This window comes from Protopterus annectens, chromosome 3.part1, assembly GCF_019279795.1.
Source record: "Protopterus annectens isolate FY-2018-M chromosome 3.part1, PAN1.0, whole genome shotgun sequence".
NCBI classification, from domain to species: domain Eukaryota; kingdom Metazoa; phylum Chordata; order Ceratodontiformes; family Protopteridae; genus Protopterus; species Protopterus annectens.
The window spans coordinates 976,733,110-976,746,553 of record NC_056732.1 but is presented as its reverse complement, the minus strand read 5'-3'; the positions used below and the strand labels follow the sequence as shown (position 1 = coordinate 976,746,553).

At 42.5% G+C, this 13,444-nt stretch overlaps 1 protein-coding gene across 1 annotated transcript in view; it reads right to left on the bottom strand.

Moving 5' to 3' along the window:
* The window catches only part of TRAM1 (translocation associated membrane protein 1), a 641,016-nt gene that overhangs the window by 447,694 nt on the left and 179,878 nt on the right, over window positions 1-13,444 (bottom strand). The window contains exon 3 of the mRNA XM_044067154.1: window positions 13,089-13,204. Coding sequence (XP_043923089.1) covers window positions 13,089-13,204 — 116 coding nt within the window. The remainder of the gene's footprint in view (window positions 1-13,088; window positions 13,205-13,444) is intronic.

Genomic DNA, 13,444 nt, shown 5'->3' with positions numbered 1-13,444 from the left:
AAAGGTGAACTGGCGACTGGCCTAGAAGAGACTTTGTCGGTTTTGGACCTCGGATGCCTGTCTTTTTCTTTGTCTTTGCGTTTTTTTTTTACACATTCCGGTCGTTGGTTGTTCCGATGGCATTATATAATTAAATCTTTGTCCAAAATAATGTACAGCAACATCAAACAGACGTTTAATAGTGTGTTTATTGAATCTAGCACAAAACAGACAACTAGTAGCGTCGTGGTCAGGGCCTAGGCAAGGAATACAGTAAGAGTGAAAGTCCTTATGAGGTATTTTCTTCCCACAAGAAATACAATTATTAACTTTTACTGACATCGGTCTGGAGCAAGAAAAAGTTTCCCCAACGGGGTACTTAGCTTTATTGAAGACTTTGGTTCTGAAATTCAATTTTGAAAATCTCAGGAGTCGGCCGACCGGCACTTGCGAACTGCTTTTGCTTCGGGCACCGCGCGGCAAGAAAGACTGGAGAAAATGGAGTCTGTTGCAACTTTTATACCCCTGGTGCACTGACGTCAGGGAAGAGGCAACAGCAACCGAAGCCGGACCAAGACTTTGGAACTCGGGCTGACTGCGGTTCGCTTGCCAGCAGGATAACCCAAGTGTAATGACTGCAACAGTGAAACACGATGAACATCAGAAGATTCCTCTGATTCAGAAGTTTTGACACAGAAGTATGTATTTTTATCTTTTGTCTCCTTTTAATTGCTTAACTAAATTCTTGACAAAATTTATATCCATATGAATTACGGGACTCATCCAAACAGAGCTTATCAGAGGGCAAAATCGCCATATTGATGGCAACTTATGAAAAGTTGTTTGACATATCAGGCAAGAGGGAGTAGGCTCAAAGTCTCTCCTAGCAGGAATAAGGAATTTCTGATTGAAAAATTTGTCAAAAATAAGAAACTTAAAGCAAAGTTGAGAGAGAAAAGTGTTTAGAAAAAGGTAGAAAATTTTCCACTCACGACTCTTGAAATGTAAAGAAGTCACCAAAGTAAGCTAAAGGTAGACTTTTTTCCCCCTTACCAAATATATGAAGCACAGTAAAGATTTGAAGAGGGACGCACTGGTACATGACAGAAAAGGGAGACAGTTCGCAGCATAATGACAAAGTTTTACCTGATGAGTTAGTCAATGTCTGAAGAACCAATCCTGTTCGTTACATAGAAACAAGTTGTCTTCTAACCAGATACTCAAAATATATTCCAATGGGTGGTAAAGTACAGTTTTGTACCTACCATAAATGTAGATGTCCGAACTGTAGGCACAAGCAGGTTGTCCTGTCGCCGTAAGGTAGGTCCCGGCCTTGCACGGGGCCGATCAGTCCGTCCGCCAAAGTCCGGTCCCGACCACCCGACGTCACGTCTGCGGGTTCTCTTTGGTCTTCTGTTGGTCTTCGGTAAGCAATTTGCAGCGATTCTTAGACCTTATTTTCCCCAGATCTTGATCTGAATATAGAGGCAAATTATAATGCTTGGCAAATGTATGCACGGAGGTCCAAGTCTTGTAGAATGAGGTCTTATGTTCTGTGGAATTGGTTTTCCATGGAAGTAACAGTATATATCATTTGCAAATTTCCCATTTAAGGTAGGTAGGTGGGTGCCTGGTTCAAAGATACCTCTGATACCCCTTGCCAAAAATGTAGAATTAGTCTCATAGACACTCTACTCTCTGGTGGAAGATTATAGGGTGATAGTGTCAACTTTTCTAGCACAAGTTTAAATCCAAGCTGCTGGTAATGGTGGTCCTTGGAGGTTTTGATTTTCTTGATCCTCTGATTTCCATTTTCCAGCATAGTTCCTTCTTGTTGAAGGTCTGCTGTGTTTTCAAGAATATAGTTTTAACTTCTTTGAGAAAGTTAGCTGCTGCTGTAGCTGCGTGATGTTACAGTTTGGGGCTATCAGGATTATCTTGGGACGTCTTTCCTTGATTTTTGTAGTACCTTTGTGTAAAAAGGAAGACCAAGGTCATTCTGCATAGGGGTATGAATGAGTGCCCTGTGTTTGTTGATACACCATGACTGTGGGTGTTGTCTGTCCCCTTTCACTGGCTTGGTTGACATTGCAAGAAAGGGGGGTTTGACTGGTGGGCCTGCATGCCACCACCCACCAAGGAACTCCTGTTTTAAGCATGGAGATTATTGGATTGTTTCTGTGTCTGTGTTGGTTTGGTACAATTAATTCTTTAGGTACCAACTGTTTGTAGTGTATATGTAGTCTTGGCATTTGTGAATACTCTGGGCGCAGTAGATAAAAGCAAAAGGGCAATGCTGATGATAGTGCTCTGCTCTGATCCTGCAAAATCTCTCTGAGGTCTCTTCTGCATGGTGAATGGGGTATGCCATGCCTCCCCTGTGAATACTCTGAAAGCAGTAGATACAGCAAAGGGCAATGCTGGAGAATTGATAGTGGATCCTGCAAGAAATCTGAGGTATCTTCTGCAGATTGGTCAATGGGGGGGCTGCAGGTATATGCCTCCTTGAGATAGAATTACCAGGTTAACTTTCCGCCTAGAGGAGTAGCTGTTTTCCCCTGGTAGGCGGAGTTAGGATTAAGTCACAAATTTTGTGGTGTCAGGAAAGGACCCATTTTTTTGGCAGTTTCCTCTGCTAAACCTTAACAGATTTTGCCTTTTCTTCCATTTTTCTCTAACCTGCTGGGCAGGTGTACCAAACAAACTTGTCTTGTCCATAGGCATCTAGCAACTTGGCTTTTAACATGATCGGTAAAAGCTTTGTTATCATGTGAAACTGACAGTTTAAAGCTCTAGCTGAGAGAGTAGAAGTGGTAGACTTTTTACCCATCTGTCTAATGACCTTGCTTCCTCTTCCAAAGGGGTTTTTTTTTAAGGGGGTTTGCTGTGGCTTTTGGGACCCTCATTGGCACCTGTAAAATCTGTCTGGTTTGGCAGGGGCTGGGGGTAAAATCTGGAGCGGAGCAAAACATCATAAAAGCATCTTCTGGTGGGGAAGCAGCAAATGGATTGCCTGGCTGGCCAGTTATGTCTAGTTCATCAGCAGAGAATCATCAGGAAGACACTCAGGGCTAGGGCTCTGGCCTGCTCTGAGAGGCCCTGGGCCCTGGGAGAGAGTGAGACCTAATTCAGTTATGTCTGATTCATCAGCAGAAATCATCAAGACACTGGCTCAGGGGCTCTGGCCTAGGTCTCTCTTCTCTGGGGGCTGAGAGAGGCCTGTGAGAGATTTGAGAGATCCTCTTAAAAGAAATTTAATGGACATGGCTGCTGGGCTTAGTAGCACCCCACTGTGCGCTAGGTAGAGAGGGATGGTGTCTGGTAAAAATTCTGAGGTCGATTCAAGAGAGTTGTAGCAGGGGCCTCAGTAGTAAGAATAGGTTCAGCTTAGATCTAGATTCTTTTGGTTGAACTCGCCCGACACTCGCGGGTTTTTTTTACCGTGGTTTTAAACCGGAACCGCGAGGCTGAAAGTGTCGGTCGGTCTTTTTTTTTTTTTTTTGAAGACTGGGTAGTCGGCGGATCCGACGGCATACGTAGTTAACTTTTTTCTGACATCGCTGAGCTGATGCTTTTATACCCAAGACCAACAGAGATGACGCCGTGTGAGCATCAGCCAGTCAGTCGGACCACTTTTTGAATCCCGACTGCAGGGGGCTGCCTGGACACAGACAACCCACTTGTTATGACTGCAGATGCATCCATGAAGGACATCAAACAGTGCTTCTCCCCTAGCGCTAGAATATTCATCAGACACTGATAAAGAGTTTGGAATTAAGCCTTCACCAGCTGAGAGCAAACTCACCACATTCAGAGTCCTGTGTGCGTGTGCGGTTCCTAAAAACACAGGACTTCTCTCAAGAGAGAGAAATTTCAACTTGCTGATGCTCTAGTTTATGGCTAACAAGGTCTCCCTTCATCATTTTATTTGACATTTATCGGGGTGGTCCAACTAGGTCTACAGAACCCATTTTCAGCAGAGGCCCAGGGAGAAAAGCTCCACATACAGTAAAATAAAAATACATTAACGTCCAAAAACAATACAAGTAACAAGGAATATTAAACAAAAATAGTCGATAGAACGTAAACTAGATTGCAAGATATACTACACATCTGGACAATTCTATCAAGTTATATCATTATAGACAATTAGCCAGGATAAATTAAAAACAGACTACAGCAAATCAAAATCATTTAAAAATATATACATTTATTAAAAACAGAACCTAAATTTTGAACAAGTGCATTCATCAGGCAGAACACATCTTAGCTCATTCTACCTAATACAGAGAGAACATTTGAGAAGGCCAACCCGCTTAGGTTCTTAACCTTGAATTATCTTCTGTTCCTGCTTTCTCCCTTTCCACTTTACTTAAAAAAAATACTTTGCTAGAATCTCCTTGTGTTCTGGCTGAGTGTGCTTTTCAGCTGGCAAGTATATTTACTGGCACTTTTTAACTGCACAGAGTCGAATAAAACAATAATTGAATTCAGTTCAGAATACAGTTTGAATAGATTGCATTTATTTTAACTGCATTTGCCCTTATATTGCTACACACTCAAGTGTGCTAGCTTGCACTGCACTTGAATTGTTTTTAGTGCTGTTTACGCTGCATTTTTGTAAAATAAAAAAGTTATAAGCTCGTTTTCTGCCTTTCCTGTAAACTAGTCTAGCCCCGATACAGATTTGCTGCATCCAGTACTGTCTGTAAGCTTCTGAGCCCCCCAAGCCTTTCTGTGTTGGAGAGAAGCCTTCTAGCTTGTCCGTGGGAGTGGTAAGCACTAGGTAGCCTATCTACCACAAAAGGAGTGGTTTCTGGCCCAGAAATTGTAGTTTATTGGCCGTTAGGGCAGTTTTTCCATTGCTTTCAACTTTCTTGTTTAAAAGCCCGCGTTTGAGCTTGCTTCCTGCCTTTCCTGTAACTAGTCTAGTCCAGATACAGACTTGCTCTATCCAGGACTGTCTGTACGCTTCTGAGCAGTGCCAAAGTCTGCTCTTCAATTTTTCCCTTAGATCTGCTAGTTCTCTCCTCTCCTGCACTTTTATTAGCTTATTAGTCTAGCAATTTACCAGACTTCTTGTAGCAATTATTGTAGCACACAAGTGCCACCAGCACTAAACATTGTACAAGGAAACAGCTCCAGCACTTATTAATGCCCACCGCTCCAGGCATGTCTAAAGGTCAGTTCCCTGTGCTTTCTCCTATTAACCTGGTGAACTTAGGCATCCTGAGGCAATGTAACAACTGCCTCATGTACACCGACAACCCTCTCCTCTTTCCTCCCAACACTCAGACTTGCAAGAGATGCACTTATATATATATATATATATATATATCCAAATTAGAAGCCAATCATTCTTCAGCAAAGACCGGCATAGCTGCTCAAGAGGAGAAGGTCAACACATGCACCACACCACATGGAACACATAGCCCTCAAGAACACACACCAGCACTGCCTTCACATAAAAACACAAACCACACACCCACCTTCGCGCAGGCTCTCAATAAAAAATCTACCCAAAGACCAGAGACCTCCAAAAGAGAAACACACTCGACCACCATAACACAACACTAATCACGAGACACATAACCCTCCTAAACAGTGTGCCACTCAACCAAAGCCCCTAACAGGATGCCTAACACACTAGTCATAGGTGACTCGATAGTGAGGCACACTAATGTCCCACTAAGATGAAAAAGAAGAAAGTAACAGTCAACTGCCTGTCAGGTGCCAGGATCCGCAGCATAACGCACGCACTCAGGTCTCTCAACAACAGGTGCAAATATGACTCTGTCACTGTACATGTGGGTGTGAACAACCTGGATGTACCTCCCTGCACTACATGAAAAGTGACATGGAGGAGGTCTCGGATTATGTAGCCCAGGCGAGTATGACCCTAGCCCTAAGCAGCATCCTACCATCACACAGAATGATATTACAGTACAAGAAGACAATGATGGACTTCAACAATTGGCTAAGTTTCTGGTGTCATTCTAAGGGGATCCAGTATCTGTCTGCCTGGGATGACATGACTGACAGGCCTGGATGCTTTGACAGAGATGGCGTGCATCTGTCACCCCTGGGCTTCAGGATACTGGCCAAGACTCTTGCCACCCATATAGTGCTTTTTTTAGGCGGTGTTCCAAAGACCAAAATTACCACCATAACAGCTACAAACAAATGTAATCTGAGGGTCATGCTGCTCAACACGAAGTCTAAATCTCAAAATGCACTCGCTCACAGCACTCCTTAAAATGGAGAACATCAACATTTGTGTTGTAACAGAGACCTAGTTCAAGGCAGCAGAAAGCACCTCTGCACTACCAGGCTACAACTCATTCCACACCTTTCAGCCCCAGAACTTCAACTGAAGCTCCAAAGACAGTGGTGTTTCCATATTCATAAAGGCTGTGCACAACTCCAGACTGGTAGCCCAACATAATGCATCGGAGATACTTCAGGTGTAGCTAACATTGGGTAAGACAGTGATTCAGGTTGTAGCCTGCTATAGATCCCAAACCATGTCCCAAGACTCACACTCCACGTTCCTAAGCACCCTGGAGAATATTAGGGTCCAAGCTAACACTCTCACACTGGGTGACTTCAACTACCCCTCCATTAACTGGGAAAACTACTTGTGTACCAACACACTTGTCCGACGTTTCCTGGAATTCATTAATTCCAATGCCCTGGACCAGTTCGTTCTTACCCCCACAAGAGGTAGCAACATCCTTGACCTGGTCATTACTAACATGAACGACCGTTGCTCTACACCATGTCAACTCCTCCCTGGTTAGATGAGACCACAAACTAATCACCTTGGAAATCCACATCCGTCCCACCCCCTCCACAAAAGTAACCACCATGAAAAACTTACCCAAAGCTAACTATGGGCTTCTAAAAATAGAAGTGGCTAACTTCACGGCACCCATGCAAATAGAGAATAGTTGCATGACCACTGAATCATACACCAATGTTCTGTACAAACACGTACACAAATGCATAGATCTCACGATACCCAATAGAACCAAGGCACTCTCCTCAAAAAAAAAAAAAGGAAGCCAATCTGGTGGTCCCCTGCCATAAACAAACTCTACAACAAAAGGAGGAAACTGATGCGGAATAAGGTAAAGTCCCACAACTGGAAAAACACCCTTAATCAGCCTAAACAAAAAGTTGAGATCCCTCATCAAATCCTCTAAAGCTAGCTATGAAAACAGAATTGCAGCAGATAGTAAAGACAACCACAAGGCCTTCTATAGTTATGTAAAGAATCTCTACAGCAATACCCAGATTTGCTCTGAGCTACTGCACAATGGTACTTCTTATACCGAGCCAATAGATATTGCCAATATACTGGCTGACAGATTCAGTGCCAACTTTACCCCTCCCAAAGGACCAATCACAATACCAGTAGATTGCCAGGCACCCAGTATTACTGCTGCACAGGTTAAAACTGCACTGTCCAAGGCCAAGAATACAGCTGCTATGGGACCTGACGACATCCCTGGCTGTGTTCTACATGAACTACAGAGTGAACTGGCACCTCACCTGTGTGCCTTGTTCAATCACAGCCTCACCTCAGGCTTTGTCCCTACCGAATGGCGCACTGCTACAGTCATCCTTCTCCACAAAGGATGAGCGACTACAGACCCCGGGAACTATCGCCCTATTAGCCTGACGAGTCTGATATGCAAAGCTATGGAACGAGTCATGGACCTAATAAACAAGGATATAGGGAATCTCCAAATTCTGGATCTCACACAGTTTGGTTTTTGTGAAGGGTAGATCATGCCTGCTCAAACTGGTCGACTTCTTTGAGTCAGGTCACCAGAGCTGTGCATGAAGGCAAGGTGGTTCATACACCCTACCTTGACCTGGCCAAGGCCTTTGATACCATTCCCCACTCTGGAATCATAGAAAAACTAACTAAGCTAGGCATCAACCCCTATATCACTAGGTGGGTTGCAAACTGGCTCACAGACAGAACCCACAGTGTGAAAGTAGTTGACTCAGAGTCAGACTGCCAACCAGTCACGAGTGGAGTCCCACAGGGTTCGGTCCTGGGTCCTCTCCTGTTTGGTATCTACTTCTCTGAAGTCCAGGCCAACATGAAGGGACTATGGCTGACAAAGTTAACAGATTATTGCAAGTTGGGAGGTATTGTTAACTCCCCAAGTGATGCTGACATCCTACAGAAAGGCCTCACTGAGACCGATTGGTGTCAGAACCATGGCCTTAAGCTCAATGCCAAAAAATGTGTTATCATCCTCTTTGGGAAAAACCCGGTTCCCATGAATTACCACATCAATGGTCGTCCACTGAACACAGAAGGTGTTATAAGAGATCTGGGAACACAGGTTGATAGCAACCTCTCTTTTGATCACCACATTGCCACTGTGGTCAGAAAGTCCTTCTATGTGGCACATCCATTACTGAGAGTTTTGCATTCAGGAAGAAAGAGGTCATTGTCTCTCTCCCTCTACTCTTCTCTCATTAGGCCATTCATCAAGTAGAATGCCCCATTTGGCATGTACCTTACTAGACACCAGCAACAACTGGAGAGGCCACAAAAGTATCTCATAAAGAGGATCCTAGGCCTTAAACATTTGTCCTATATGGACAGACTCAAAAAAACCTCCAACTATTCTCCGTCTCATATCGCCTACTTAGAGGCAATCTCTGCTTGACTTACAAAGCAATGTCGGACCCAGCTCTGTTAGAAATGCTACAGCTAAAGAAATCCCAATCCCTGCGCACCACACACTCCAGAGACCTCAACCTCATTACCACAATCAACTGAACATGCTGGAGGGACAGGTTCATAACCCAGAGACTGTCCATGCTATGGAATAGACTTCCCATACATGTAAAACAGAGCACCTCACTGGCCCTCAAGAGAAATCTTGATGAGTGGATGGGAAATAAAAAATTAATCTCAGGGATAACTCCAGTGGCTCTACTCGACAGAGGCACTGGGAACTAAGGTTGGGTGGCACAATGCCAGAGTAATCCTATGGGCTAGACTTGTAAATGCCCCAGGGCCATTATCCTAGTACACACCTATGAACCTACACATGCAAAATTGCAGACTAATAAAATTTTGAGGTCAGTAATTGCAATCCTCAGAACAGCAGAACTATGACTGCAAACCAGGGGAATATATACAAAGTCTAAGGTTGTAGCATTTCACAGTATTTCCCCTATCCTGCACTATAGCGATCTCAGAATAAGTAGCAAGGAGTATTAAGGGTACAGCCAACCAAGTTGAGGGTGCACAAGGAACACTAAAAATGTGTAACAGCAAGTTTCAGAATTAGCAGCTTTTCAGTTTGAATCAGTTTATTTATTTTGCATTTGTTAACCGGGTTGGTCCAGCTAGGTAAGAATTTACCCTTTTTCAGTGGAGACCCAAGGGTAAAAGCCCCAAAAAGACATAGAGACGAGTTTACAATAATACAGAGCAAAACAATGTCATGAATACAATGGACAAGAAAAAAATAATGTACTCAATGAAATTAAACATAGCTATATACAAAAATATAATAATAAGGGTGTAAAAGGAAAAACAACGATAATAAATCAAGAGGAATGCAGTAAGGGATTTAAGGTTATAGGTAATCATTTGAAAATAATATGGCATTATTAGAATAGAGGCTAGAAGGAGAAATTGTGTAAGTGCAGGGGGCCTCAGATCTGAGGAAGAAACTAGTGCAGGAGTAAAGGAGGGGGGACGTATATGTACAAGGGGCCTCAGATCAGAGGAAGAGATGGTACAGAAGAAAAAAGTAGTAGAAGAGGTATGTAGTAATCTACAGGGAGGGTCCGGGCATGCACTATCAGATCTTGCATTTCTGACAGATAACCATAAAATGTATTGCAGCATGGTTGAACCTTTCGACATTCATGGAAACTGTCAACAACATGCTATTCTGAGACACTACAGACTATACTAATGTGGGGTTTTCATTGGCAGTCCAATGGTCTCAGTGATACTTACTGCGTTACTGCTGTTTTGGCAAGTAAATGCAAGACTTCAGAGATGACAACAAGGACCAAGGACTAAATCTGATTCAATATAAAAGAAAATCTGAAATGTGCAAGAGGCAAAAAAGAACTGAACCTTTCTAGGGACATGTACACAGTGTGTCACATCCTCGCATGACAATATAGATAACAGACATCCCCAAATGTGGGATTTTGCAGAAAGAAGCTAACTGTGACCGACAAAAACTGCACACACAACCAAAGGACCCATCAACGAGGATCATCAGTGTTGGATCATGCAAAGTGCATTTAAAAAAAAATGAAATATCTTAGTACAAACCTATTGTCTACATCTTGCCCACAGTCATCACTCGTGCAATACATGGATGACTCCACAGTTATCACCATAGCAGCTTCCCTCTCTGACCTAAATGCAAGGACACAGAAATCCTTCTTATCCATCAAGAACTGGCTGCTTACCAAGAACCAGCTAATTCTAAATCCAAAGATGAAACTCTTACATTTCATCCCTAAAGCTATGAATCGTCTTAAACTTCCTTCTCAGTCTTATCCCTTAATAACACTCCAATCTCTGTGGAATCGCACACCAAACTACCTGGGGTCATCATTGATGACCATCTCATATTTGATCTGCAGGTTCTCAACAACATTAAGAAAACCTACCAAAAAGACTTGGACACCTTTACAGGAACAAAAAATTCTTGTCCAATAAAGCCAAAGTCTCCCTATCCCAAGTCTATCTTCTCCTCAGCCTATTCTATGGCTCACAAATCCTCACTAACCTTCAAACCACTCTCTTAAAACTAGAATCCACCTACAATAAACTTGCTAGATTCGCTACAGACCAGTCCTACCATTCACACCACTGTCTTGCTCTCAAAAGCTTAAAACTACCCTCCTTCTGTCCCAACACTGCCTCGGTTGAGTCCCTCTACTCCCCACCAAGGTCCCTACGAAGCTATGATCAAAACCTGCTTCAAATTTACAAGCCTAAAACAAAACCTTTACAGTTGCTCCTCAGCCAAATCTTGGAATAAACTTCCTTTAGATATCACATATCAAACACCCACATAAATTCAAAACTGCTACTAAAAACTACCTAAACAGTACTTGGATTTGTCACTGGAACTACCATCCTTCACTGACCACCCCTAGTTCCTCCCTCTCTCCTAACTCCCTTTCGTCCTTCTATCCCTTCTCACAAACTGTGTTTTGACTCTAGGCTCATCTAAGTCAAGCTTAACATTCTATGAGTACGAAGTTAACTCTTCAATTACAGCTATTATATACTGCATGTCTTATTATGTACCTAGGTACTTACTCATTGAAGTGTTTGTGCAGAAAACACTCTCTGGATCTGCTAATCCTGCACTTCCTACTCTCCGGATCTGCTAATCCTGTACTTCCTACTATGTTGCTCTATTATTATAATATGCTGTGCTGTATCCAAGTTTAGTTACTCTACATGTTTTGTGTAATTGTGGAGCTTTTCTCCCTGGGCCTCCGCTGAAAAAGGGCTTTAGCTCAGTCGGACTAATGCGGTCAACACGTCAAATAAGTAAATAAATAAATATCCTGTTAATTCCAGCATTAAAACTCCCTCATAAGACTCGCACCTCTTCAGTAAAAGTACTCTCTTCAGAGGATGAGCTTCACTGTGTATAACAGTGACAATTCAAGTAAAATATTGATGGTTTGAATTGAAACAAATGCTGACTGCATTTAGACATATCTGCCTGTTAATATTGTTTTTTCCTCATCTTTTTGGCTTCTCACAATAGACTATCAGTTGGCACTAGCTCTTTTCCTTGTTCACTAGGTCTTTCTAACTCAAATTAGCCTCCCAGGGCTCTACCCAACAGAGGTCAGGGGCTGGTGAGGGGATTGAGGATTCTGCTGCAGTATCATCCTACTGTCAAGGGATGTTCTGTTATGCCTGAACTTCTTCCCTTCAGTCTGCACACACTTGCTGAACATCCAAAAGTGGATGCACTGGTGTACTGTCCCAATTATGCAACGAGAATGACAAGATCTACCCCCACCTATTCCCCTATAATGACAACAATGCCCCTAGCAGGTTCCAAGCCTACACCAGGGCTCAACCACTAGAAGCATTCAAATGTGCCCCCCCCCCCACCACCACCACCATGGGCACACCCATTCATCCCTGCTTTTACCTCAGAAGCCCAATCTGGTAAAAAAAAAAAAAAAAAAAGAGTCGGCACTTTATCCCTCTATCCCATGGCACTGACTGGTAATGTTGTCTTCTTAATATTATACAAGACTTTTTATACTGCTTAAAAATAACTTCTGGCTGAAGTGCATAACTACACGAGATGTAGCCTCTTCACCAAGAGGTACATGTTATTTTAACTTCATATACTTTATTCTTCTAGCTCAGCTAGTTCTCTCAAACCTAAATTTATATAGCAAGAAAAAAAAATCAAAGCATCTTCATAATCTCAGCACAGCAGGGTGAGCATAAACTCTCAAGACATGAAGCAATGACAGCTGTCCTCAACAACTGCAGAAATCACTCAACAATCACTTTTTCTTGGATATTTTACCTTTCTAGTGCTACTTTCACTGGTCGTCAGTGTATGAATTGTTTAATTAACATGCATTTATACATTCTGCATGAATCACTCACAGGAAGCTAAAATTTTCAACCATTTGCAGTCAGTAGTTGCACAAAGCCTCTTACAGCACTGTGAGAACCAGTCAGTATTGCAAGTGCTGATTTGAATATAACACTTGCATGGTCCGAGTGTAAATGCAGTGTGAAAGACTACATCGCTGGCTAACTATTGACTGCAGAGCATTAAAGCAACATTTAAGTATTGCCAAACAAACAGCAGTGCTTCCTTGCTACATCCAAAGAGGTTATGCTGTACTATAGACTACTTGTCACACAAGACACTCACAGTGAGATTACTTCCCTCTACAATTCAGAGCAGAATCACAAATTTTAAATCACAGCACAGTTCTGAAATACAGCAAACTGCAGTTAGTTTCCATCAAACCTGGACATTCGCATTTTCCTTACTTTCAGGTTAAACTACAGGCAGGAAATAAAGGTTAAAAGATTAAGTACTTACATCTAGTACATACTCCTGAATAATGGCATGTACAATAATGGCTGCCAACATGTAGAAAAAAACTGCAGCCATATCTTTGAAGCCATAATGGTAGTAAGACACTGAATCACTTTCTTCTGTGAAAAGAAAACAGAAAGATGATCTTCTATTACCAATATGCAAATATTCAGCACCTTGGTCACTAAACAGACAGAAATCAGCGTGGAGAATAATGTGGTAAACTGCACAGTTACTGTAACAACGAGACTGACAAATACAAAATTTGTCATTAAACAGTGTATTTCTATACATACACAAATCAGAAGAAAAATCTAGCAGCCTTAGGACTCCTCTTGTATCTGAAAGGGTGGAAGTTG